This window comes from Taudactylus pleione, unplaced genomic scaffold, assembly GCF_031769625.1.
Source record: "Taudactylus pleione unplaced genomic scaffold, aTauple2 ptg000069l, whole genome shotgun sequence".
Lineage (NCBI taxonomy): Eukaryota > Metazoa > Chordata > Amphibia > Anura > Myobatrachidae > Taudactylus > Taudactylus pleione.
In genome coordinates, this window is record NW_028284471.1 from 18,016 (window position 1) to 45,937 (window position 27,922).

Here is a 27,922-nt window from a genome sequence, read left to right on the forward strand (position 1 = left end):
GTTTGAATGTCTGTCTGTTTGTAGTTTTAAAACTTGTATCACATGACTCATTTAGAAAGTGTTTTAAAGGTGCCAATACAAGCTAAGATTTTATGGACACTTAAGGAGCCATCAGTTGTCAATAGGGTGGACAAATATAATAGGGATAATTGCATCTAACTATGTATGCCATCATCCTACAACTGTGTAACATAGATATTACTCCATATAATCAATAACTTCACATCATAACTAACAGATTATTTATTTTTCTAATACATTGTTTAGGTATAGTGTTGTATGATATATTTCATTTCAAAATAAATTAGGTAAAACAAAAAGAATAAGAAAGACAGATATCCAGAAGTAGAACTTGAGTTTTATTTCTGAAGTGAAGTCAGGTTGGTTTTTGAAAGTTCCCTGAGGCCGGAATCACAGTATTTGAAAGATTATCACAGAACAACAGCTAGTCTGCATCAGCCTTCAATGCAACCTTTTATTATTATCATTATTTTTTTATTTTTTTACTTTAAATATTAACAGGAATTTCTTCACATAAACAATCACGAAACAGACTCACAAACATGACAAAATAAATATACAAGTTCACGTGTTATTTTTTTCTTAAATAATTAATAAATAAATACAGCATTTTATATACTGTCATCAGTGCCTGGAATATTGTGGCCTTTTGTGGTAGAGAAGACTAAAGTGATTTGCAGAAAATATCACCACAGTCTTCCCTAGCACATAAGGTATTACATAAATTAAAGAAAATCAATTACAACAAAACAAAACAAAAAAACTATTTTTCCCTTTGCCCAATAAAATTAAAATAAACAAAAATATCAAAACTCCTGCTTTATAAAATATCTTTAAAAAAGTCCCATTGTTTAAAAGAATAAATAACAAAATATATAAAAAATAACTAGGTTTCATCAAAACTATTAGCTGTAGATAGCGTTTTTATTTTTTATTATTTTTTCCCATGGAATATAATTTGTCAAGTTTTTATTTATTGTTTTCACTTTTTTCTTTTTTTTGGTCTTTCCCCTTATTACCATGTGGTGTCCAGTTAAAAAATAATAAATTAACATAAACTTTAAATAAATATCAAATGTTCACATATGAATTTGAATTAATAAATTACAGAACTTGCCAAAAAAATTAAATAATAATTTACACAATAATTAAATCTATAACTAAGTCTCCGTGGAAGTGCAGCTGTTCTATAGGTAATATACTAACTGGTTTGCATTCACAAACAGGGTGGATCCTATTTACAAAAGCAGGGATTGATTTCCAAGTGCAAAGTACACTGGATCTAAAAAAAACTAATAGTTCATTTTTTCAGAGATTTAAGAGTTCTTTACATCCCTTTTTGCCCTCTGGATTTAAAATCTCCCTGTTAAGATTCTGCACTGAAAAATGCATTTCAGGATGATTTCCACGGAAAGCCTCAGTGCACTAGTTGATATTTTTTTCTACAGGTCATTATTTGGAGCTCACACAGGTCTTAAAGTGCACAGTGAGAAGTTAAATAATATTTAGAACCCTTTAGTGCTGTATGTCATGCAAGAGATCACTCCAAACATCCTAGTAGTATTTTAGCCATTGGAAATGTGTGAATTGTTTCATAAAGGGAAATGGTATAAAGGCATAGTGTATAGTCAGTTGTAATGATGCACTTTGGAAATATTACAGTGTATTCACTTTATGCTTTTTGGGTCATAACAGTGCATCTCAGTAGTCATTTGCTGTGAAAATAAATATAAGGTTTCTGTTCTATTTAATCTAGTGAGAAAGATCCTTCTGTCAGGTGCATTATTCCTATGTGTCAACTTGACAGATCCTGACGTTCTCCAGAAGCATAGATTTACAAAGTAATGATAAAATATACATTAATACGTCTCAGGATGGACATGAAATGTTTTTAGATATAGGAAAATCCACTTCTTACTAGTTGTTGAAAGCTCTACTACAGGATTCTATGGTGTATTGAAAATAACCAATAACCGTCTTTCACATAAATAAAAAAGTACAAAAAAATTCCGTTATTACAATAAAAATGTCCCAAATAAATACATTTCAGAATGTGAGACCTCGACATGTCAGGGCAGATGACATTCATACACCGTGGGAGGCAGAGATGGTCTTGGATGTTTTTGCCTTTTTTAAATCCTGACAGAAAGTGCAGAGAGCTAAATAATTGCTGAGCTGGCAAACCAACCCAAAAGGCAAACCAACGTTCCTTTAGGGTGCATAAATGTTTCTGCTTTACATTTCCTGCACTGTAGCACAGGAGGGACAAATGATACACAATTCTGAAAATGTCAGACACTGCATCATGACACTATGAGCTGATCCTCCCACGCTCCATTGCCATTTTCATTGACTGCAAAATCGCCTTCACTGCCCGGTCAGTCAGCAATACTTTCCGCCACAGCTCATTACTGACCGCCAACTGCTTACGCTAGGGTTAAGACACAAAAAAAAGGACTATGCAGTTGGTAACTCCAAAAGCTTTCCCTGAGAACCTTTAATCCTTTGCGCTTCTGTTGGAATTAAAGAACTGCTCTTCAAATGTTTCTTGTGAAAAACAAAAAATAAAAAATATTGACAACTCTTCTCATGAATAATACTCGTCTTTATCTTCCCCTGCCAGATAATTTGCAAAAGACACAAGTAGTGAGATGGCCCAGACAGAGAATCAGCAGAGATAAAGCTTCCATTTTGGCTTCTGGTTGAGTTTGGTCCATGTACAAACCTCAGGGATTTGCTGCAGATAATTGATAACTCTGTGTTGTTATACACAGGGAGCAGATGACATGAGCCATTTCACATTTGTCACCACCAATTACAGGTGGGAACCTCCTTGTCGTGAATGAGCCCGTACTTTCTGTCTGGTTTCCACATATGAAAGACAAAATAAGTTCAGTATCTGTCCAGCTTTTTGGGCTTCTTCGTTTTCATTTTTGTTTAATTATTATTATTTTGGTCCATTAAGTTTTGTGATTTAATGCACATAGTACAAGGTCTGTGAACCTGAACACTAGACAAGAGAATCCTCATATTCCCTCTTTACACCTGGATACCTTTGACTGCTTGCTTGATGCTCTCAAGCAATGCTTTGTTCTCTGGGTTTTGGTAACACTCTTGGTTGCTGTACATGTCAGTCAGAGTATTCACATAGGCATCGAAATTCTGTTCACTGATGGGTTCCTGTAAAATAAAAGATATTTCCTTTACTATTCATACTTATACAGGATCCCTTATCTAGAAATCTATTTCCAGTCACTTCTGGAATATGGTATGGGGATAAGTATATTATTTATCTATTTTGCTAATTTGTTTATGCAAACAGTTATGCTCACCAGTTTTTAGGTGTTTTAGTAGATTTAAGGCATGTTTCAACAAACTACAAGAAAACCCCTTATCTGGAAAATTCCAGTCCCGGACATTCTAGATTATGTAATATAGATCCATAGCTGTTTTAGTGCTTCATCAAGATCACATTTTTCTAGTGTGTTGATTGGCTTTAGTCTCATGTACAGAGCAGTAAATGTCTGCCTCCGCTATGTGGAAGCAATGGATAGCAAATAAGATATATAGAAATGATTAATTGACAGATTCTATCAGTGAACTTTTAGCTGCTGCGGGTGCCTGGCTCTTGGGCTTTGTCCACTTGGAGTTAAATAAGATGTACACACAATTTTTCTACAGTACCTCCCACTGGTGGCCAATGTTACTGGTATTGGCATAGTTGAGTTTCATTGGAGACGAATTGCTCACAGACACAAGAACCTTTTTTTCTGCTAAATGAGGTACCAAAAGTGTTCTATGATGTAAAAAATTATTATAGACCGGATAGGGTTGACCAGTACTCTACCTGAACACTTACCATGTGTGGAAGGCGGATATTTGTAAGACTTCTTATGAGGGCCTGGCTTAGCCCGGAAAGTTCTACAAACAGGGCATCATTCTGCTCCTCTATAACCTTATTATCTTCTTCAATGTTCTTCAGATTCTTTTCCATTGATGTTATCTGTTGTAATTAGAAAAATAGTTTGAATTAGCCATCCATACTAATTTAGGTTTTCCCTCACATACACTCTAATCATAGATTACACTATCCATCAGGAGCCGGTTGTCAGTGTGACCCCCTTCAGTTTTGGCACTGCTGCAATGTCATTCAAGTCTATGGCATTGACTCTACACACTTCTCAAGCCATGGCCAGTCGCTCCATATTATTTGTGCTGGATTATGCCTTGAAGAAGTCAGTCATTGTTCTTAAATGTTCTCTATTACAATCTTCATTAGAACACAGAGCATGATGCTTGCTATGTATAATAAATGAGGGGCATACTATATATGTAATTTACAGTAAACAGCAATAACATCTCCCCAAGTTCCCTAAATATACAGCAAGCCCCTGATACCAAACTCTCTCTATGTTTTGTCAAGGACATAATTGCAGCACTGAGCTTAAATCAGAAAAGTATGGTCCCCTCACAAAAATGTCCCTATCATAACTTATCACTGATAAAGTGTCCAGCTGGAGTCCTCACTACAAATGAGTTCTTGGAAGCGAAATTTTCATTTTACAAATGGTTAGTATGCTCCTTCACACATTCATCTTGTATGATAATATCACGTTACACATCTTTGCTGCAGTCGCGCATAAAAGCCCATCTCAGCATGGCACTTCCTGTGAGACTCGTGCCAGGCGTCTCTTTTGCATCTTTTTTTTGGCGAAAATGTGTTTAATTTGCAATGCGACGCTAGGATGCACCAGCAGACCGTGCTGATTAATTTGATATGCAACACTTGTATATCTGTGTAGCGACTGAATCTCTGAATCTCTATACAAAGTGCTACAATGTAGCGGCCGCTGCTTTTTTCATTCCAAGTTCCGTTGTGCTTCATATACAGACTCAGGTGCACACAGACATACAAGTGTCACATATCAAATTAATCTACAGTCTGTTGGTAAGTCCTAGTCACATCGTACTTAGATACATATTTGGCAAAAAAAGGTGCCCAATGCTAGCAGAGTAGCACGAGACTTGGTGGCTTACTTACACCAGGCAAATTGCACCGCGTGGTGTGTTGTCTACAGTGCACATTTATTTTCACTTTCATTGCCATGTTATTTTTGTTTTAAATTAAAATTGAGACTATACTGTCTGTAATATTTCTAGTGCAAACAAACTGGATGTACAAACTTTTAAAAAAAAACATTTGTCACTACAATCGTCTTGCATCAATTTGACAGGAACCTCACATTATCACTATGTGCCATTAGCAACCCTGCTCCTTCCAATCCCAGAGAAGAAAAGTCCATCCAATAAGGTGATCAGACCACAGTTGTCCAACCTGCATTGACTGCTAATATAACCATATACTAGCTGGACTATTATCTCCATATAGCTATGGCAGTTGCCCGATAAAATAAGGACAAATTCTAAAATGGACATTTGCATTCAATACCAAAGTATCCACAACTTTTGGTCGGTCTGGATACAGCACGTATATCAAAGGATTCTTGAAACTTGACATTTATAATTTATATACATGTTTATGTCATTTTAAATATTACACGATTTATAGATTAAATTATTTTTAATATCATCATATGGCTATTTATTGGTATACTACACATTAAACCATAGCGCTGTTACTTTCCATTTGTATATATTGTTATTGTATATTGGATAGTGACTAACTCCAACCCTTTAACAGCTGCTTTTAGAAAAATAGCCCAAAGTATTGCCTGGTAGGCTATCTTGCATAACCATCCATTTGTTAAATATACAGCAAGCCCCTGATCCCAAACTCTCTCTGTGTTTTGTCAAGGATATAATTGCAGCACTGAGCTTAAATCAGAAAAGTATGGTCCCCTCACAAAAACGCCCCTATTATAACTTATCACTGATAAAGTGTCCAGCTGGAGTCCTCACTACAAATGAGTTCTTGGAAATTAAATTTTTCATTTACAAATGTTTAGTATGCTCCTTCACACATTCATCTTCTATGATAATATGACATTACCTTGTCTACAGTGCACATTTATTTCCCTTTCACTGCCATGTTACTATGTTTAAAATTAAAATTAAGACTATACTGTCTGTCATTTTTCTACTGAAGTTTACAAGACAAATTTTGAGTACAAACTTTGTGTTTCTTTAGTAAAGGTACATTTTGCCCCAACAATCTTCTTGCATCAATTTTACAGGAACCTCACATTACCACTCTGTGCTATTGGTTACCCTGCTCCTCCCAATTTCTTAGATGAAAAGTTTATCCAGTAAGGTGATCAGACCACAGTAGTCAACATTACTGGAATGAAATAACTAATTGGATGCTACTGGCAACACCACCTGTTCCTTTTGCTCCAGTTTTGATAAATGTTCCTGACAGTTTCTTAACGTAATGCTATGTGGTAAGTGTGTAATGTGGAGAGAGAATCAATATGGCGGTGACAGACACACAAAGCACTGACCTGAGTCTGTAAATTCACCATGTCAGCTTCCATCTCTGTGTTGGATTCAGTAAGTTCATTTATCTCCTTGTTGAGCTGTTTGATTTCTTCATCATTCTCTAAAACTGTGAAAATAATTCTGTTAGAATGGCAAAGCAGAGTGACTCCAAGTCATGTACAAAATGGTGCCACAATGATTAGCTTTGCTGTCTAACAGAACTGGGGTCAAGGCTTAGAATTTTACCAGGGCCCTATTTGTGCGGCATTTATATGTTTATGGGGTCTATTTACTAAGCAGTGTTAGGAGACAGAGTGAAAAGTGATAAGGTGCCAGTCAATCAGCTCCCAACTGCCATCTCACAGGCTGTTTGAAAAATGACAGTTGGGAGCTGATTGGCTGGCACCTTATCACAGACTTATCACTTTTTCACTCTGTCTCCTAACACTGCTTAGTAAACAGACCTCAGACTGTAAGCTCCATTGGGACATGAATTGATGTGAATGCTTAAATATGTAAGAGCTGTATAATATGTTGGTGCTATATAAATTATGGTTAATATATACATAATGATCAAACACATGGCGAAGTGGCTGCTTGGCTCAACTGTCATGATTAATCTCTGTTAGCTTTGGCCATACAGGTACATTCAAGTATGGCGATTTTGCTATCTGACCGATGCATCATCATCCCAGTTGGATATTGAGTTTAAAAATGGCACTGTATCCATTATCATCATTGAAAGCATGGTCAATTTTTAACTTACCATCGCTGGTCTTGAATTTTGTCCCAAGAAGCTCGTCTCCTGAGAGTTTTCCCTTTTTCCCAGCAAAAGATGCTCGTGGACAACCTGACAAACTGTAAAACACAAGAAAAAAGATTTTAGTAGCGTTCAGTATTAGACGCCAGATTATACAGAGTATCAATTGCTGACATAGTTTAGGACAGACGTATGCACAGGTCTCCAAAAGCAGGTGTGCGAGAGGGTTGGTGCACATACTCATTTCTGTGAGTGGGTCACATGGCCCTGTATCAGCTCAAGAGAGTTCATTCTCTAACCAGTTTTACATAAAACATAAATTGTTAGAAGTCTTTAAGTAATTTGTGTTTACCTCCTGTGAGTTAAGAAACTCCCGTTGGCGTGACCTGATCCATCGCAACCAGGTGTGGGGCATGTGGGGCCCTCATTCTTAAGAGATTTCCATGAGAATGCAGATCCATTCAAAGTGCCCTCTTTCTGTCTGCGAGCAGCCAATGGGCATCCGGATGCACTGCGGTGAGATGCGTATTTACCACTGATATGTCCGAGTCCATCACAACCTGGCACTGGGCATCTGAGTAGACAGTGGAAAATGTTTTGATAAAAATATATTCACGAATACAGTATGTCACAAATTACACACATGTATTTATAACCAATCTATTATCTATCTATCTATCTATCTATCTATCTATCTATCTATCTATCTATCTATCTATCTATCATTATTATCATTATTACATTTTATTTATAGGGCGCCACAAGTGGTCCGCAGCGCCGTACATACAGTAAAGGGTACACAGAACATTACATTACAATACAGTAACCAAAATATAAACAGAACACAAGTAACAATTAGCAACACAATTCTCCATACACAGTGCAGCTCTGAAGGTGAAGGCTGTCATAGAAGTGCTAGAGAGGAGTGCTGTGAGACAGTGGGGAGGAGGACCCTGCTCCTAGGAGCTTACAATCTAGGGGAGGGGGGGGGGGGGACAGATGACATGATGCATGAGTGTGTAGAGGGGGACCTGAGTGCAGGAAGTAAGCAAGGTAGAGATGGCCTCCTCACAGAATCACAAGTGAGATTATTAGATCCACCTGTGGATCTTTTAAAATGTGTCAGTGAGTAATGAATACACCTGTGCACCTGCTGGGTGACCTGGAAAATGTGAACTGTGTAGGGTCCTGAGGATAGAGTTTCAGAACCACTGATCTATCTAATCTATCTAACACTGGTCTCTCCATTCTTTTCCAGCAGTCTGCAGTAGTGTGTGGGTAGTCATATAATGAGGATTTTTAATTTTTTTTCGAAACTACGACATGTTTTATTTTCTTTTACAAAGGCCAAATTGGATTACGCCAGATTTGTTTTAAATGTATTTGGTGTAGATCACAGGGACCTTAGAGATGGTTAATTATATCTGAACTAGAATGGTAAAGTTGCAACTCCAGGAAATGAAATTGTGTTTATTACCATTGCCCCAACAGCACAGAAGGCTTTTGAAGAGCCCCAGTGCTTTGAAGTGATCTGGATGGGGATGGAGACTTTCTGTGGCCTACTCCCGTGTCTGGAAGTGTGTTTCTCCACCAAAGCACATCATAGATCATATTAAAAGTAAAAGATTAACTCAGATGGTCCTTTTGCAGAGTAGGAATGAACGGCAAGGAACTCTCCTGAAAATGCATCATTACACACTCATATATCATGATAATAATCTTGCTCTGCAAAATTACATTTTTCTTCTGCACTGCTCTGCAAAATGAAGAGCGTTGGTGCGCCTGCTCTGCGCCTTCACTCTGCCCAACTGCTCTGCAAATTATAGTATTCTCCGTCAAGCTATGCACCCTGGCGGAAAGCTCATCTCATTGGAGCAAAGTAAAATGCACAGCAAGTCCAAAGCTGCATTTGCACTGTGGCCAGGCCGTAATGCACCATGTGAATTTTCTCGGATCTGTGGGTCCACTTTAAGTCACTGGCTCAGCCAGCTGTATGAGCTCGTATTATTTATTTATTATCCTAGAAAACTAAGCGCTTTTGGAACAAGAAATAAAGAAACAGAATAATTTTTATCAAGTTACTGAGAAAAAAATGCTGATCTTGATTTTAATTGTCTGTAAATGCAGCACAATTTTCTCCTAATATCCTCGCCAGCAGGAATCTCGGAAAATGTCATAAGAAAGCTGTGTGTTTGTACGACGAGGAGAAAATTAGCAAACCCTCCGGAGACAGAGCCCGCTTTCACAGTCACACCTTAATGGCACTTATGCTACCAACCTTACGTGGTTAATATAACTTTCATTACATCTTTGTGCTAGTAATAAACAGTGTCAAACATCTGTCTGCTCTGCGGTAACCCCTTAGAGGGCTTTCTCAGATAAACGTAAGAGGAACATGGATGTGGATGCAAAAAGGCTCCTTGTCATGTTCTTGCCTGTTTGCTGTTGGATAATTATAAAAAGAGGGATTTGCTTTAACATCTGCCGTCGTTTATATGAAGAATGATTAACACTGCAATGGATCCTGAATTGCTCTTCTCACAATGGGTGGTGTCAGAGCTCAGCCTTGTTCCCGTCAGCTTTTAATACCCTGATGGAGCGACAGAATAGCTTACATTCCAGAATGCTTAGCCCAACTGCTGGGGGTAACTATTGATAGAAGGCTGGTTGCCTACCACCCAGTGACAATATGCACTTGGCAGCAACGGGAGATTGTAAATATGTCGCTGTTGCGTAACACTTTCACCATTGTGACTGCCACTCACCACTGATGGAAGCAAGGATTTAAATGCATTTCATTTTTCATTTCTGCCTGTAAACATCCTGGTATACCCAGTTCTTGGAAGATATAAATACTTTTCAAGGTGACACCCCCAGTAATAAGGAAACATCACAATATAAGTTATGATTAAACTGGATGCAGCGCAGGATCAATGCATCATGCTCTGTAAAGTTTACAAACACTTCCATGGATTTCCAAGCACACCTTTTGTTTATTATGAATTTAGGTTACGTTATATACCCCTGTAAATGACCTGAGCTAAGGGTCTCTACTTTAATGGGAATATATACTTTTGTTAGTATTTATTTTTGTAAAAATATTTAGTAAATCATATCAATGTAAGTAATAAGTTATCGACAAAGCGACCTGACTCTCATTTAGGGCCAAGGGATAAAGGAGACTGGAATAAGGTGACAATGACACTGGCTTCTGCTATGGTAAGCTGATGGCTCAGCAACGCAGGGAGAAGCAGTTGCACTGACTGCTAAGACTGGCACAAGTGATTATGTTGTTTCATAATCATGTTCTACAAAGAAGCCTCCTCTAATATCCTCTGAGCTGTAATCAGCCACTACTGGAAATCACTTCCATCTCTGTGGGACTGGTTGAGTTTCCAACAAATACTACAAGACCACCCCGCTAGTCTAATTAATATGCTAATCATTATTGGGCACTGCTGGTGCAATAATAATGGGGTAGACATTGCTGGTGTAATGATGATACCAAGACACTGCTGGTGTAATGATGATAGGAAGATACTGCTGGTGTAATCACGATAGGAAGATACTGCTGGTGTAATGATAATAGGAAGATACTGCTGGCATAATCATGATAGGAAGATACTGCTGGTGTAATCACGATAGGAAGATACTGCTGGTGTAATGATAATAGGAAGATACTGCTGGCGTAATCATGATAGGAAGATACTGCTGGTGTAATGATGATAGGAAGATACTGCTGGCGTAATCATGATAGCAAGATACTTCTGGTGTAATGATGATAGGAAGATACTGCTGCCGTAATCATGATAGGAAGATACTGCTGGTGTAATGATGATAGGAAGATACTGTTGGTGTAATGATGATAGGCAGATACTGCTGGTGTAATGATGATAGTAAGATACTGCTGGCATCTCATGATAGGAAGATACTGTTGGTGTAATCATGATAGGAAGATACTGCTGGTGTAATGATGATAGTAAGATACTGCTGGCGTCTCATGATAGGAAGATACTGTTGATGTAATCATGATAGGAAGATACTGCTGGTGTAATGATGATAGTAAGATACTGCTGGCGTCTCATGATAGGAAGATACTGTTGGTGTAATCATGATAGGAAGATACTGCTGGTGTAATCACGATAGGAAGATACTGCTGGTGTAATGATAATAGGAAGATACTGCTGGCGTAATCATGATAGAAAGATACTGCTGGTGTAATGATGATAGGAAGATACTGCTGGTGTAATGATGATAGGAAGATACTGCTGGCGTAATCATGATAGGAAGATACTTCTGGTGTAATGATGATAGGAAGATACTGCTGCCGTAATCATGATAGGAAGATACTGCTGGTGTAATGATGATAGGAAGATACTGTTGGTGTAATGATGATAGGCAGATACTGCTGGTGTAATGATGATAGTAAGATACTGCTGGCATCTCATGATAGGAAGATACTGTTGGTGTAATCATGATAGGAAGATACTGCTGGTGTATTGATGATAGTAAGATACTGCTGGCGTCTCATGATAGGAAGATACTGTTGATGTAATCATGATAGGAAGATACTGCTGGTGTAATGATGATAGTAAGATACTGCTGGCGTCTCATGATAGGAAGATACTGTTGGTGTAATCATGATAGGAAGATACTGCTGGTGAAATGATGACAGTAAAATACTGCTGGTGTAATCATGACAGGAAGATACTGTTGGCGTAATCATGATAGGAATACACTGCTGGTGTAATCATAAGGTGAATTTGGTGTACTGGTGTGAGGGTCGTGCAACTATTTGAGGGCTGACACTGCTGCTCCAATCATAGGTCTGACACCATGTAACCATATGGGTGTAGACGTTTCTGGTGTAGTCGTGTGGAGGCAGACACTGCTTGAGTGATCATTTGCGGGCAGACACTGTCCAGGTGCAATGTGTGACAACAAAGGAGCGACCAGCATTTTGGTTGCACTCCAAAGGGCACCATTTTGTCTAAATGAAGCTCTGTTTTGCCCAAACCATCTGAAATCTCTACAGATGTGTGCCACATGAGCTGCTTTATGAAAGTAAAAGCAGAACTTTTATGAATTTCAATAAAACAGCATCATCAGACACAATTAGCCACAAATGATTTGTTTGCAGCTAAACATCCCTGAATTGTAGCAGCACCTTTGTATTGCCCAAGAAGAGTCATACAAATCAAAATTTGCTTTCCAAAACACATACCTTCTCTATAATGTTCCTTAAAGTGAACGACCTGTGTTCCCCAAAACACCAGTCCTGAAGCTGCCAGTTACCCAAAATATTTCATGTACGTACAAATGTGTGAAGTGCTAAGTTGAGCCACGTGGCATTTAAACAGTTAAAGGTGAAGTCCAATCTGTATTCCCTTGACTATCATACCTGCCGCCGGCAGTCCTGATTTCCGCAGGACAATTTTGTTTTTTGACTTAAAGGAATGTGACTTACAGGAAAATGACCCTGGCTTTAGATGAAATGAGTATAACAATCTAAATTGTCTTTATATTCCAAATGGGAATATTAGCAAGTACAGACTAGCAATTCAGGTTACAATATGGCGGTCTCCACTGATGTCATTGGCTTCCTGCAAACAAATAGGCTGCATTTTAAAGACTGTAAGCAGTGAATTCACCTCAGCTGTGGCAAAATATATAAATGTATATTTCTACTACACACAGGAATCATGCATGCTGTGGTGTAAGTCGGTTAAGGTAAATTTCCAGTTCTAACCCTTCTGCGTGTTTTCATATACAAATCATATTTTGTCAGGTTTAATTTGTTTTGATCTGCAGTTTTCTTGCGTACTTATTATTTACTGTAAATAACACGACAAGCTTTTGTTCTCACCACACTCTCAAGTTCTACTCACTTCATTAGCTCTGGGTCGTCCTTGTCATCTTTAGTGGGTGTAACTTTCATTCCGCTTTTCTTGGCACGAGGACAGCCTGACAAGCTATAAATTCAGAGAGGAGGATGTAATTATTGCCATATGCTCTGCTCAGATGCAGTGCATCCTATTCCCAGACTGTTCACCTGAATGGCCTGGGTGAAGCTATATTGAGAACATACTACAGAATGAGCTCAGTGAATTAGGCACTGCTGAGTCCCTAAGGCAATTATACAGATCGCTCTGTACATCACAGTAGAGAATAATGCTGTTCATAGGAACATGATCAATTCAAACAACTCCTATTCTAAAGAATATTTCCACCAAAATCTAAAACTCTTAGGGGCCCATTTAGCAACGACTTTTATCATACGCAACGAGTTTTAAAACTCTTTGCGTATGATAAATGGTGCTCAAGCAAATCAGCAAATGACAATCTCAACTGTCATTTTTCAAAAAGATGACAGTTAGGAACTGATTGGCTGGAGCATCATTATCATGATAAAACTCCTTGATAAATGGGCCCCTTTGTTCTTGGTGGAATTATGTCACAGTAACAAAATGTCACCTATGCTTTGCCATTCCAGCAGCTCCACAATGCCTGTAACAGTACAAGAAGGAGACACTCTATCCTTCTCAGTTTAGGCTTGTTCCAAACTTCCCATTAGGAAGCAAGCTGCTAGGAGTTTGAAAAAAACCCACTTGGGTCTCTGGCTTGTGCTGTTAGAGGACTTGTGGGATATAACATGACATGGATACGCATTTCAGGTGATAGCACCCGAATCTGTATATGTTTATCCGAATGTAGCATATACTGGATCAAACAACTGACAGTAGCTGTTCACACTCTTTAGTTAAACTCCCCATGTATCAATCCGCAGCACCACCACCCACCAGGATCAATCAAAATGAACCCATTTAAAACATTACAGCCCAGATGGGTGTGTGCAATGTACCTGGCTTATCATTGTATTGGCCGTGGCCCTACGCCAACATAGGCAATATCTCATATGCTGTTAGATGCAATGGGCTAATAGTAGGATTCTCCTTCCAAATAAAATATGGGAGGAGATTAGATCAATAGGGAGGGCAGTCCAAAAAGTTCTTTTAATGATGGACACAAGCTACAGTGAGGATTTTTTTTATTATATCTAATATATAAGTTGTGGTTGTTCTTGCAATAGTGAAATGATGATGGTATTAGGTTTGCCAAAGTGGGCAGTACTTTACCTATGGGGTGCTAATAGGCAATAATGCAAAATAAATTATATTATTATCTTCCTCAATGGGTCATGGTCACTGGGGATTAGTATATGAAGCTAAAGGGGCAGAGGGCCTGATTCAGATCCCCTCGCCAAGATGCATACTCTCGCCAAGATGCATACTCTCGCTGCTGCCGATGGTGTGCAGTGTGTATGCATTGTGCGCATGTGCTTACCTTAGTGAGAGTTCACAATGCACTCGCTCGCTGCACATAGACAGCCCAGCAGAGTGAGTGACAGGGGAAGCCGTTTGTAGGTGGTAACAGGGGCTGGCCATTAAAAACGGGGGAGTGGAGGTGCAAACGCAGGCGTACCTGAGCATCTCAACGGCGTTTTAGAGGTGTGCATAATTATAGGACAGCATCATAGTACACATCACCTGGCTTGTTTTTACACTGAAGTGCTCGCAGTGCTTGCGGCAGAGTATGGTCAACCTCAAGCGATAACATCCGATGTACCGATGATTGCATACACTTCCTGGACATGACGTACACAAGTGGACGTCTGAAAACAGGATGGTGTGTGTCTGTATACACTATGTGATCGCACTTTAAGGAATAATGGGTGTGCTAATGCATTGCTGTGCGCTAGCAGTGCCTACGCAATTTGCATACACATCGTGCGAGCGATCACATCTAGCGAGCGGCTCTGAATCAAGCCCAGTGTCCCCAAAAAAAGTTTACACCCAAGTTTCTCATAAACAGCTACAACTGTTACTCCTTTATTTTATGTTCCCGTATCCTCCTAGATTGCAAGCTCATTTAAGTAGAGCCTTCTTTACTTTCCGTTTCATGTCAATGTGCGTCATTTGTTATTTCCCACAAATATTATTATTAATAATAATAATTTTATTTATCTCATAAAAGAACACAGTAGTGATTTAAAAACAAAATATCATAATCACTAATTAGTATTAAAATCATTGTTATAACTTGTGCATTATAAGGCATAGCAAATCTTACATAATAACAAAGATAAGTGAAGTTTTTGTCCCTGTGGACCCGTGCTAAGTGTCCTCTATGAAGTGGGAGAATGCCTGGTGACTTATGCTTTAGGGTATAAACTACCTGCAGCTCTCAATAGCTACCTACAGCTGTGGTTGCTCACTTTTAATCTGCATTGCTCCATTATACCTGGAGATGTCCTCATCAACCTCTGTCTTTCAAAAAACTGTGACTTAATTGTGCAGTTTGACCTTATGACTTCTGCATTTTGGTCACAATCATTTAAAGTTAATATACATATTTATGATAAAATTCCTACTTCTAAAAACTTTTCTTAGCACCAGCCACTCCTGCATATATATAATATCCAGCAAACGAGAAGGAACATGATGCAAGTCATGGAAAGACCTCGTCCCAAGGGATTTTGTTACTTAAACCAGGAAGAAGGCCTAAGAACATACAGTAGTGTGGCTTATAAAAAGATAATAACTTCCCAGAGGAGCTTACCTCCGATGAGATGCATAATTTCCTGTAATGTGTCCAGAGCCATCGCATCCAGGAGTGGGGCACCTGGAGAAAGTGAAACAAAAGATGATAGTCAGGCAAGAGGTGGGAAAACTATATGTACTACCTTCATTTACATTTATAGAAAATATTGCTATACATGTAATAAAATGGACATGTGTATTAGTCTTACTCCTTGTGCATAACAGTCTCTAAAGGACTAGATTTGAAGGTGGAAACTAATTTTACTAGCATCAGATTCATATTCTATTGATTGCACTGTTCAGGGCTGTTTTGCAGTGTTCAGTTGGCTACACACAGCGAAGGGCTGAATATTCAGGAGAATGCAGACTATCGATTCATTGGGAAATAATGACACCACTGTACTTCATACCTCAGTGGTATCACTGGTTGCTAGTAAATTGCTAGGCTGAATAATGATTTAGTCCACAATAATGATTCCTTCCAGCATCTGTAACTTGGGTGCCAACCATACTCAAAATCACCCTAGCACTACCTCCCTCAGGAGCAGAGACAGCTTAAGGCCTGATATACGTATCTGACATTTATTTGCAGCAAAGTAAGAAAGCAAAACGTGCAAGGTGCAGAGATTAGCTCTGAATAAGTTGAGACAAAATCTGCTCAGAGCTCAAATGACAGAAGTTTGGAGCCGACATGTAACGTCTCTCACATGGCTCTATTAGTTTTGGAAATGGAACGAATCAGTTCATTGGGTCAGTCTCAGCAGATTTTGACAAGCAGGAGGTGCAGAAGAGAGGGTTAAGTGGGAAGGCAGGAGTAAGAGCAGCAGTTCAGCTCAGCGCAAACATACTTGAGATCAGCAGAGTGGGCAGCCATGAGGTTTCTGAGACTCTTGTCAGCAAGAGGACAACCAGAAAGGCTGAAAGAGAACAGATAGAAATCTGGATAAGCCAAAATAAAAAAATAAAAAAAGAGGAGTGCGGGATAGTACTAAACAGCCTGCAAGCCAGAGCGGAAAGGAGCGGTCAAGAGATGTCTAACCTGCGGTGAGAGGCATAATTTCCAGTAATGTGTCCGCTTCCGTCACATCCTGGGGTAGGACAGCTGTATGGAGAGAAGACTATATTTTAGCATCAAGCGCAAGAATAAAACAAAAGAAAACTTCCAGGTACTGTTGGACATCACAACAAGACATCTGTAGGAGCTTCCAATAAACTGGGTGCTGGACGTCTTATGACACAGGAACTGCAGGGCTGTGCAAAATTAGGTGAAATAAGCAAACTGTAACCCATGGCACCTAGTAACTGTAATATTTCTGCTACAGTTTGGAACGTTTATGCTTGGGTGCCATTTTTCATACATGTCTCCCATAGTGTTGACTCACGGTCGCAATAAGCACAGTACACGTGCTGGGATACTGGCATATGATCATTAACATGCATGTTATTCCTATCAGGTTACATCACTGACTTTGTGACACACAAAATCATGGCGTTTGCAAAGATATGTAGATTTTCTCCAAAATTCAGCTGTGAATAGGTCAACACAAGTAGCCTGGAGCAATCCCCGACTCTTCGGTTTCAACTAAAACAGTCAAAAGCATTTGTCCAGGTAATATAGCCATCCAGGGATTACTTTACAGAAACTGTAAAGTGGTGAATTAATTGCTCCTATAAACATGGATGGCATAATGCTATGCTCTAACACTTGCTACGTTTGCTTTGTTGCTGTCCTGCCTACAACATTTTATAGGACGTATTGACAATAAATATTCAAACACCATGTGACGCTTTGAAGCCATGAAAACCATCAATGGCAGTAACTTAGAAAACATAACCACACATAATAAATGCACTAATCACCATTCACAGCAAATAGAACATACACATGACGGTACGAGTGCAATACAACAGACACTGAGTGCCCAGCCTGTGGGACCTAGAGCAATATAAGACAGAAACTACAGAAGCGATAGCTAGCAATCTACTCATGGGGGGAGGGCGAGGCAGGTGGCGTTCAAGAAATAAAAACTCAATTACCATTTCCACAAGTGAAAAGTTCTATGGTTTCTTGGATTCCTAACATAAAAGACTCTGTTGTCTACAATTCTTTGTTCCAGGCAAGTAACTTTCTGAAATGTCTTGTTTCAAACATATACTTCCACACTATTCTAAATCTAGAGACTCTCATCAAGATATAGAATATCTACAGGCTAATTGAGGCAGGTAGAAGATGAAGCATTGCATGCTCAGATAATCCATTAGCCTTTACTCTAAGGGGTAGATGTACTAAGCCTTGGAGAGAGATAAAGTGGAGAGAGATACCAACCAATCAGCTCCTGTCAATTTTCAAACACAGCCTGTAAAGTGACAGTTAGGAGCTGATCGATTGGTACTTTATCTCTGTCCACTTTATCTCTCTCCAATGCTTAGTACATCTCCCTCTAGGTCCTGTAACAATAACTAACACAAGATGCAATACTGCTGGGGAATAATTAGCATATTGTTTGTGTAATCTGACCAGAGTGAAATTTATTCATTCCAGCAACACAGATGTGAGTGGTCATGATTAAGAACTTAAATGATTTGTCCCCAAAAAGGATTATGGGCTATATTTGCAAAACGGCGGCTTTTGTAAACCCTCCGCTTCTCGTCAGGTTGGAACTGAAAACGTACAGGGGCACTCACATTCAGTGTAAAGCCCAGAGGGGCAGATGTATGAACCTCCGGGAAGTGATAAAGTGGCGAGTGATAAACAACCAACCAATCAGCTCCCAACTGTCATTTTTCAAACATAGTCTGTAACATGACAGTTGAGAGCTGAGTGGCTGGTTGTTTATCACTCTGCCGTTTATCACTTTCCAGAGCTTCATACATCTGCTCCTCTGGGCTTTACACTGAAAGTGAGTGGTGCTTTCAAATACTAGCTCCAACCCGACAAGAAGCGGTGGCTTACAAAAGCTACCACTTCGTAAATACAGGCCTATGTCATGGGCCTGACAAAGCAATGATCTCTTGGGGAATGCTGAGATTTCTGGAGGGGAAAATCTTCTGAAAATATTTTACATTTCTAGACATTTTTCTTATTTTGCTACTTCATCACTAATGTTACCAGATCTTTTAATGTACAGTTTGGATAGACATGAAACCACTACACAGGGAATTCACTGACGTCGGGTAAACTCAACTTTCAAAGGGTATTGCAATGCATACATTTTTCAGAGCGTGTATCAATACACCAAGAGTAGCCAATCACTGTAGGACTGGATCATAGTGGCCACTTGCTTGATTCCACAAATAAGCAAATTCGGCTTTGCGCCGTCTTCCAATATCACTTGACCTCTTGCTGTAAAGATACATCACTCACATTTCTACGTAGTTGTGTTCTAAATTAAGGTTTTTATGCAGAACTTACTCATTCAGGAGGGTTCCTGCTTTTTTTCCTCCATCGCCCCCTTTTGGACTTGCGCACCCCCCATCACGTACTGGCCGAATATCCCGTGCAGCAAAATATCTAGGAAAATATTTTTCAAGTAAGTCCAACGGGAAAGCCATGTTCTGCCAGACTTAAAGTATACCCATCACCTGTACAAATGGGAGGAAAATATTTTGTAGGCTAAATCAGGGTTTATGAGAATAGAGCCAATCAGTTCACTTGGAAATAGCGACATTGCCGAGGCTGCGCTAAGGCATTAGGCACGACATACCTGGTATCATTAGTTCCTAGTGAATTGGGCTGCGTTCTCATGGATATTGATTCAGCATACAAAATAGTTGCCTCCACAGTGTATAGGAGATGGATAAACTTTAATGTAGGGGTACGTCTAGGCAAAATGGGGACCCTTTACATGTCTTAAGGGAAAAAGAAACCGACATACCGAACTAAAGTGCCCTGTGCTGCAGAATAGAACCTAGCCTAGAGCAGATGTGTATTTCTAGAATCACAAACTATTATAATATAACCTCAGTGATTAGATGTAATTGTGCTGTAGATGAAATGCGGTTACACTTTATAAAATGTCTTCATGCCCCTAGGTGTTTCCTGAATTCCTCTTTTATTAACTGGTGTTAAACAAGAACACCTTAGACAATGAAAGGAACGCCAATGTTGCCAGTAGACCCACTTACCTGCCCTTCCAACAAGAGTATGTTATGTAATAGTCGGGCCCTTATAAACAGTTTTACAAGCTTCCCTACTGGCCAAATCAGTACTCATGTGTCTGCTTCTCCGACTAAGCTAGTGTGTCTTGCATGCATTAATAATACAAGAGAAGTTACATTTTACTTACGTCAGCAGCTCTTTCTTGCTGTCCTTGGAAAGAAATTTCAGTTTGAAATTGCTGAGTGTAACATCGCCGGGGTATTTACGCTCTTCAAAGGTCTCCTCCTGCATCTCCTGGTCATCAGCTTCTGATGAAGCAAAAGAGGCTCCTGCAGGTTCAGACTTCAAAGAAAGGTGGAGATTAGGATTTTTTTCCTCTTTTTGTTATATTCATATCTACAGCAAGGTGATTTATTATGAGCACGCACGCTAAAGCTTGAACAAATACAGAAGCGATTACAGTTTATGGCAGTAAGAGGCTCAAAAGGGCGCCAAATATCTTTTGCAAATAACACTTCAATATGCACTTAAACATGGGCTGAATTGTAGGTGCAGGAGAATGGAGGTTCTAACGTCATTTCATGGCTCCCAACCTAGTGCCTTTATGTCAGAAGCCATACATGGCATGAATGCCATTGCCAGTGAACTACCATTCGCTGCAATAAACTTTACTCCATCAGTAACTATTGTGCTTTAAGTATCAGTATCAGATTAGTAAAATTGTCCATTAGAGCCACACAAGGTGTCACCAACAACCTACTTCTTCATGCTCCTCTTCTCGTTGGCGATTTGGTTTGGTATAGTCAATAGGCCCATCCCAATCATCTTGCCGAGAGGTCTGGCTGGATTGGGGTGAGGTCATGGTGCTACTTGTGGCACTGGTGCAGTTTTGGCGTTGGGATTGGTCTGGAGATTTCATACTGGGACTACTACTACAACTGCTGCTGCTGGGGAATGTGCTCTCCCGTTTCCGATGCTTGTTCATACTCAAGTCCAAAGTGCCATTTTCATCTACTTCAATGTCCATAGACTGTAATCACAGACAAAGGGATTTTTTAAATCACATTTTCAGAAGTATATGATCTTTGGTAGAATAAGGAAAGAGGGATGTATCCAGCCTCTACAGTAATCAGCAACAACCAAAATGCTGCATTCCCTACTGTTCACCTCCTGTACATCACACCTGCCTACTCTCCCAAAATGTCCATGAGACCCGAATTCTGAGGTGTGGCTTCTGGACTCCATGGAGAGCAGAGTAATCTCCTGGATCCCTTTCACTTCCCCACTGTGCAAAAGGGTGTGGGGCTGTGGAGATGCAAATCACATAACCACACACCTTGCATTTGCATCTTAGATTTCCTCTCCAAAAAAGTAGACAAGTATACACAACTGCCCATTTAACATAAATCTGAATAGACAACACAGAACTAAAAAAGTTACACCTGTATACATATGTGTCCTCCTACACTATTGTCAAAGTAGTGCCAAACGGCCCTTCTCGGTGCACCAGGTCCCATGTGACTCAGTTTGCTCTTACCATCTTTTTCGCCCGAATGTGCATCGTAGTCACAACAAAACCGCTTCACGAGACTGTACTGATTAGTTTGATATACGACACTTGTATATCTGAGTGTGACAGAGTCTGAATCTGTATACGAAGTGTTACGATGTAGTGGCTGCAGCTTTTTTCCACACCAAGTTCCGTTGTGCTTCCTATGCAGATTCAGACTCAGTCACACATAGACACACAAGCAGCATACCAAATTGATCAGTGCAGTCTCATGAAGTGGTTTTGTCGCATCGCACTATGACTAAGATGCAAAAGGACGCTACACTGTTCGTCGCGGCTCACTAACACCAGGCGGCTAGGTGTATGAGAACACATGTGTGGTTTCATCATTTACTCAACAACCATATGTGTATTAATAACTGTACATTACTATTTGGCTTTTACTCAAGCTGTGCTATAAGTGTTAGAAATGTTCATGACAGGTAAGCTTCATTTGTCCATTAGAACAGAGGTTCCCAAACGCGGTCCTCAAGGTTCCCCAACACTTCAGGTTTAAGAGATATCCATGGTTGAGCACAGGTGACTTAATTAGTACCTCAGCCAATTTGATATAACCACCTATGCTCAACTATGGATATCTCTAAAATCTGAACTGTTGGGGAGCCTTGAGGATCGTGTTTGGAACCTCTGCATTAGAATATCTCAGACTTATAATAAGATACCCAGGACTCATAAATTACTCACATGGGTACAGTACAGTCATACTCACTTTGCTTGGCAGGTCCTGCTGCTTTGTACTAAGATTCTCTGGCATCTCCCAGCATCTAGTGGAAAGATTCAAGATGGCGGTAGCTGCCATGTGAGCAGCCTCTGCATCGTGGGTGTAATCAAAGCCAGACGAGGAGGAGGAAGTACTTTTAACATAACTGCTGGATGGACTGTGACTGGGGGATGAGGCCTTTGGAAAAGGTTTAGCTAAACAGGAAGGAGACACAATTAGATGTTAGCAAATTAAGTTCTTTCTACCAACATGCACAATGAAAGAAGGTCTCATTAAGTATTAATATGCAATGTGCGTACATATATTAGAACCCATACTAACCAATCAAATTAAAGCCATCATTTATCTAGCACAGTTGAAAAATTAAAACAAACATTGGTTGCTATGGGTTACAGCATGTCTGTGTCAACCGCACCAAGTTATTATTTGACCTTTAAATGCCCTATTTCCTACAGTAGGATAGCTGTTTCTTCATCTTGGCGGTGGCGACCATTCTCCTTAATGTGACCAGATTATTCTATGGCCAAATCGATCTGTGATGGCAGAAATCTCATGAGTGTGGTATTATCTAGTAAGGTTCTTACATTCTGTTGTCATAGATATTCATATCCCCAACACTGGGTCACACTGGGCTAAATTGGGAGATGACTGGGTGGCAGAGCCTGAGCAGACCAGGGACATTGTATTTCCCAGTCACTGGCTTGCACTTACAATCAATAGTAAAATGAATAATTCCCCAATTCTTCTATCGTTTGACAGTATAAAAAGTACCATCAATCGCAGACATAGGAGCTTCCCTTCCCCCATATAAAGGTTCTGCTGTCACTGATCAGTTTAGCTCCACATTTCACTAAAGATGCAATGACATATTTTGCAGATAACACACTTTAAAATATAATCAACTACCATTTAAATGTTATTAGCTATTTAATGGAAAACTGTACTGTAAAAAAAAGTTCTTAAATGCAATTTCATTTTACAATGCATTTTGCATTTAGATACAGTGTACTGAACGTAACAATATATAATCACCAGCAACTTACACAACTACCTAATAAATTGCGTTCGGAGCTATTTCAGCTATTGCATATCTAGTGTAAACTGCCCCCTTTGGGAAATTTAAACAGTGGGAAGTGTCATCTTCAATTTGCCTCTGCCTCCTTGATTAAGTTTTTCATTTAATAAATCTTTCCAGCTCGGATGGATTTTCAATCAGTGGATTAGTATGAGAAGAGGAGTGTTGGGATGGTCTGTCCTGACTATTTTGCAGGATTTTGTCAGTACAATTACCTGGAGAAATGCTCTCCTAATACTGCAAATGAGGTGGTCTTATTCAGCAAGAGAATTCTTTTTTTGCTGAGGAACAAATGACTTTTCCATCAGTCCTAACCTGGGCTGTCAGCGGCACTGCCACATTTGGCCCTTGGCCAACGTCATCATTCTGTGCTGCGTGTGTTTGAGCTCAGCAAAAAAAAGGAGCGTGTCCCATTGTGCTACAAATAACCAGACCTGTCTATGAAGCATGAATGCATTTTACTGAGCCAGCTGTGTCAGGATTACACAAGGATCTCGGAAAGATGGATTTGTTATGAGAAGCACTCTTGAGGCTACTAAGATCTGCAAACAGTTTTGCTAAACCTTCTTGTATGCTTTATAATGCTCTAAACACAGATTATACGTATCTGCAGATTGTAAAGGGAGTCTTCACCTGCAGATGACTTTAGTTTACTGGTTTCTACATGCTCATCTGCAACATTTGCTAATAGTATAACTTTATCTAACTGGCTTCACTGGATTATTTTCACAAAGCCTTAATATCATCCAAACAGTGCTGTTTATAGCAGTGTAGTTAGTACAATATAGATAATCTAGATACAACCCAAAACAATTTTACATTTCCTGAAGGTGCTGACCTGTTCAGTAGCGCAATTACCCAAAAATCGTTTGAAGTTTCTTTGTAGTTTGTTATATATACGGTTCATTTATTGGACATGCTGTACTGGACTATGAGGCATAGATAAGAAAGGCCAGAACTCCCTATGCCTCCCTTCGCCCTATACATCAATGCTTTGCTGCTGGCGATAGCAAGTGCTATAAGATTTGCCTCATGCAAAACATGTTTCACCACAATATTTGTTCTTTTATCACCAAGGCTAGTGATAACAGAAGAAAATAGATCCTACTTATCCCTGCATATTGATAAATACGCCCCTATGTGTTGGATCTATGATAACTTAATTCATTAGAACTTAATTCATTATTGCCACTAATTCAGAGGTTCCCAAACTTCCCAAATCACGGTGCCCTAGAGTATCAGCATTGTTTTCCCGGCACCCCTAAGCCAAATGTTTGTTATTGAAAAATTCCGAAAAAATTTAATAAAGTAGTACAGTGAAGTAAATTGTGCTTACTTGTCATCCTTAGGTTCAGTTATGTGGTGGTGGACAGGTGTGTGCCTCTGTTTGTCCACATATTTACATTACATGGACCATAAATAATTTGATTTGATGCTGAACCACCAACCTGAGGCACCCGTGCAAGTGTCCCGAGGCACCCCACAGCACACAGTTTGGGAACCACTGCACTAATTACAACCATGTTGCCATATTCTAAATACAGTCTCTAGGTCTCATCATGGAAAATCAAGCTCCCAAAATGTGCATTTCATTTATCAGATGGTGGCTCATACTTACATTTAAAGGCTTTGGGTGAGGTTTCGCTTGTCTGAATCTTTGGGGCAAGCAAGCGTTTGCCGAAAACCTGAGCATCAAAACTTGCATAATCGAAGGTAACCTTGGAGTACTTCTCCAGTTCCTTGGCTAAATTGGCTCTTGGCGTTGCAGGAACCATGTTGGGTCTATAGCTGCCATACTGGGGAATCTCCAGCTGCTTCACAAAGCACATGGGCCTGCCATATAAGAAGCACAAACAGGTTGTGTCAAGTGGTCTATAAAATGTTTTACATGCAAACATTCAACAAGGGGCTCTCAAAGACGATAATGGGGAAAACTGGGGAAGAACCAAACACAATCTAGCTGTCATATTTCTGTCTCTCTAAAAAAAAATAAACATCCTCAAAAATGTAAAATGCTTATTTGCCCTTACCTGAGTATCCTGTCTGAGTTTGAACTATTTTTGGTGAGATCTCCAGGCTGTGTTTTCTCATGGGATCTGGCCAGTTTTTCTGCTGCAGCAATGGGGCATCCGGATAAACTACAGAAATAAAAACCCACAAAACTTGAATTAAAATTAAGGCCCTAAATAATCTGCCATAAAAGGCACAGCTCTGTACTTTTTATAAGTCCCTAGCTAAAAGTATGAGAATTTCCTGTCATAAAATGTTTTAATGGGCTTAAGTTCCCATCGATGGTACCTTCTGTGTGTGTTCCGGTTGCTGTTCACGTGACCCTGTCCTGTGCAACCGGGGGTCGGACACTTTAGTACATTCTCGTGCATGGCCAAAACTGTGCAAGAAAAACACAGACAATATGTAACAAAAGCAGTTTTTATTCTACCATACATGAGCTTTGGCTCTCCAGTTGTTGTGGAAATAAAATTCCTATTATGCCCTGCCAGTCTGTTGCATTATCACGTGACTGCTGTGATGACTGACTTTGCATGGCAAGAAGGCATCTTTTCCAAAGAGGCGACTAGCAAACAGCATATAATATAGTCTTATTTGTGCTCTATTTTCAAGGCCAAGATTGTAAAAGCTATATTTTGTCATGCATGCATATGATCTGCAAAAGGTGGCGCAAGCTTAAGCGCGTTCCCTACTTTAAAGGATGGTGCAAGACTTTTTCACATAAGGCCTTGAGTCAAATGCCAGCTCTAAGGTAGCGTTAACCACTACTTTCATTGGAGTGTTGTTGGTGCACAAGATAGACTAGATTGTACAAAGTACCCCATGCTCTAGTGATGTCACTGGTGCCTAGTGAACTCATTGGTTGCATTCTCATGAAATGGTGCAGTCCACAAAATGGCTGCCTCATGTAACAATGAAATGCAACTGATATGTAAGCATAAAGATGGTGCAAAGCTAAGAGCTTACTCTCTGGCGGTATCCTGTCCTTGTGAGGACATCCTGAGAGGCTTCTGTGATGGGGATATAGGCCTGTAACATGTCCTGTACCATCACAGCCTGGTGTGGGGCATTTGATTTCTCGTTTTTCAGGTCTTGCTGCATCTGACAAAGAGAATAGAAATATCAATGAGAGAAGGTACAAGAGAAATACACCTACATTGCTGTAAAACTGTCTTATAAATATGGCCCAGGAAGACACTGACATTATTTGTAATGAAGCTGATCTATTTGATTGACATAATGCTTCAGCTGGCGAAGCAGCCATTTTCTGACCCAAACATTGTGTCAATAAACACATCTGCTTTGCTACAAATACTGTTGGTGTCTTCCTCCTATTAATGTTACGTCTCCAGTGATACACAGAGTATTTCTAAGTGTGAATGCACCATATTTAATTATTGTGCTTTTAATATGAAAAAAAAACACATTTTACAATCACCAGGTAACATTTGTTTTTCTAGTAGTGTTTTTCGGTTTGCATACGCTAAAAGTCATGGCTTGCGCAGCAAGAGTCAGGAGCAGCACCGAGAAGGTGAGAGGGGACATGTAACGTGCTCTAAATAATACACTCAATTGAAAACATGAATTAACATATATCAAGAAAGACCCCTTTGTATAGGTGCTAATGAATAATTTGGTCAATTAATAAAGTATCGGTCATGCAGCTGTGGGGAGTTGTGTCAGGACTCCCAATAGAATTCACAAGGAACTAGAACAAGTATGGATAGTAATCACAGTGCAGAAACTCAGGGCCTGATTCAGAGCCGGACGCTATTTGTGGATGGTCATTCTAAAAAAGGGGCCGGCTATTTAAATTGAGCGCTCGCTCTTTTCGGTTTGTTGACGCCTCTATGTCTGAGCAAGCAAACGAAAAATGCGCTCGCTATTTTGTAAAGACGCCCCTTTGCCGTTCGCAACACACGTCATCTCCGGTATTTATTAGATTAATCGGGTACATCGAAAGGCATCTGAACTGCTCGCAGTGCTTGTGGTAGGTTTTTCTTACCGCTATCACTGCGAGCAGTTCAGGCTAAAAGACAACCAAGTAACGTGGTCGATGACGCTCCTTTACTAATTATGCACTTCCATTAAACGCCCTTTTGACCGTTTGGCACGCCTGCGTTCGGATCTCCACTCCCTTGTTTTCAAGCACCTCCCCCTGTTACCACCCACAAGCGGTACATTCTGTCAATCAAATTAGCAGCCCCTCGCTGTTTTGCGATGACTGTTTTGCGCATGCGCATTATGATCCATACGCATGCGCAGTTGTGTGAACATCGCAGAGCGAACGAGCGGCCGCTTACGAGCGGCTCTGAATCAGGCCCTCAGTACTCTCAAATCAATTAATAAGGATAATTTTAATGATTAGCATAAAATATAATATAAATACACATTATAAATTCAATACATTGCAGATAAAAGCAGGAGCATACAAAATTAAACCAATGTCAGTGCTGAAGTAGCTAGTTGAACTAGCATGCATAAATGAATATATAGATTTCCAATGGGTATAATCCGGGTAAACTGGAGTGTTAAAACATTCTGCCCTCCTCAGGAGGTCTCCTATATTGCTTATCCTACAGACGGCAATTATCCCAATGAAGTGCAAATGAACCAGGCACACTGATA

General features: G+C 39.7%; 1 protein-coding gene across 3 annotated transcripts in view; it reads right to left on the reverse strand.

The window, feature by feature from the left end:
- Positions 1-311: 311 nt before the first annotated feature.
- MYT1 (myelin transcription factor 1) overlaps positions 312-27,922 on the reverse strand; it is a 73,420-nt gene continuing 45,809 nt past the window's right edge. Inside the window, exons 8-24 of one of the 3 annotated variants that reach the window (XM_088466991.1) lie at positions 26,261-26,395; positions 25,583-25,673; positions 25,315-25,422; positions 24,903-25,117; positions 22,198-22,403; positions 20,679-20,948; positions 20,106-20,260; positions 19,232-19,330; positions 16,859-16,921; positions 16,668-16,736; positions 15,839-15,901; positions 13,108-13,191; positions 7,572-7,793; positions 7,226-7,317; positions 6,483-6,586; positions 3,881-4,024; positions 312-3,201 (exon numbers count right to left, since the gene is read on the reverse strand). In XM_088466991.1, the coding sequence (XP_088323117.1) occupies positions 3,061-3,201; positions 3,881-4,024; positions 6,483-6,586; positions 7,226-7,317; positions 7,572-7,793; positions 13,108-13,191; positions 15,839-15,901; positions 16,668-16,736; positions 16,859-16,921; positions 19,232-19,330; positions 20,106-20,260; positions 20,679-20,948; positions 22,198-22,403; positions 24,903-25,117; positions 25,315-25,422; positions 25,583-25,673; positions 26,261-26,395 (2,261 nt within the window). In that variant the 3' untranslated portion in view covers positions 312-3,060. The remainder of the gene's footprint in view (positions 3,202-3,880; positions 4,025-6,482; positions 6,587-7,225; positions 7,318-7,571; positions 7,794-13,107; positions 13,192-15,838; positions 15,902-16,667; positions 16,737-16,858; positions 16,922-19,231; positions 19,331-20,105; positions 20,261-20,678; positions 20,949-22,197; positions 22,404-24,902; positions 25,118-25,314; positions 25,423-25,582; positions 25,674-26,260; positions 26,396-27,922) is intronic. The other 2 variants (XM_088466992.1, XM_088466993.1) reach the window with 2 other exon arrangements.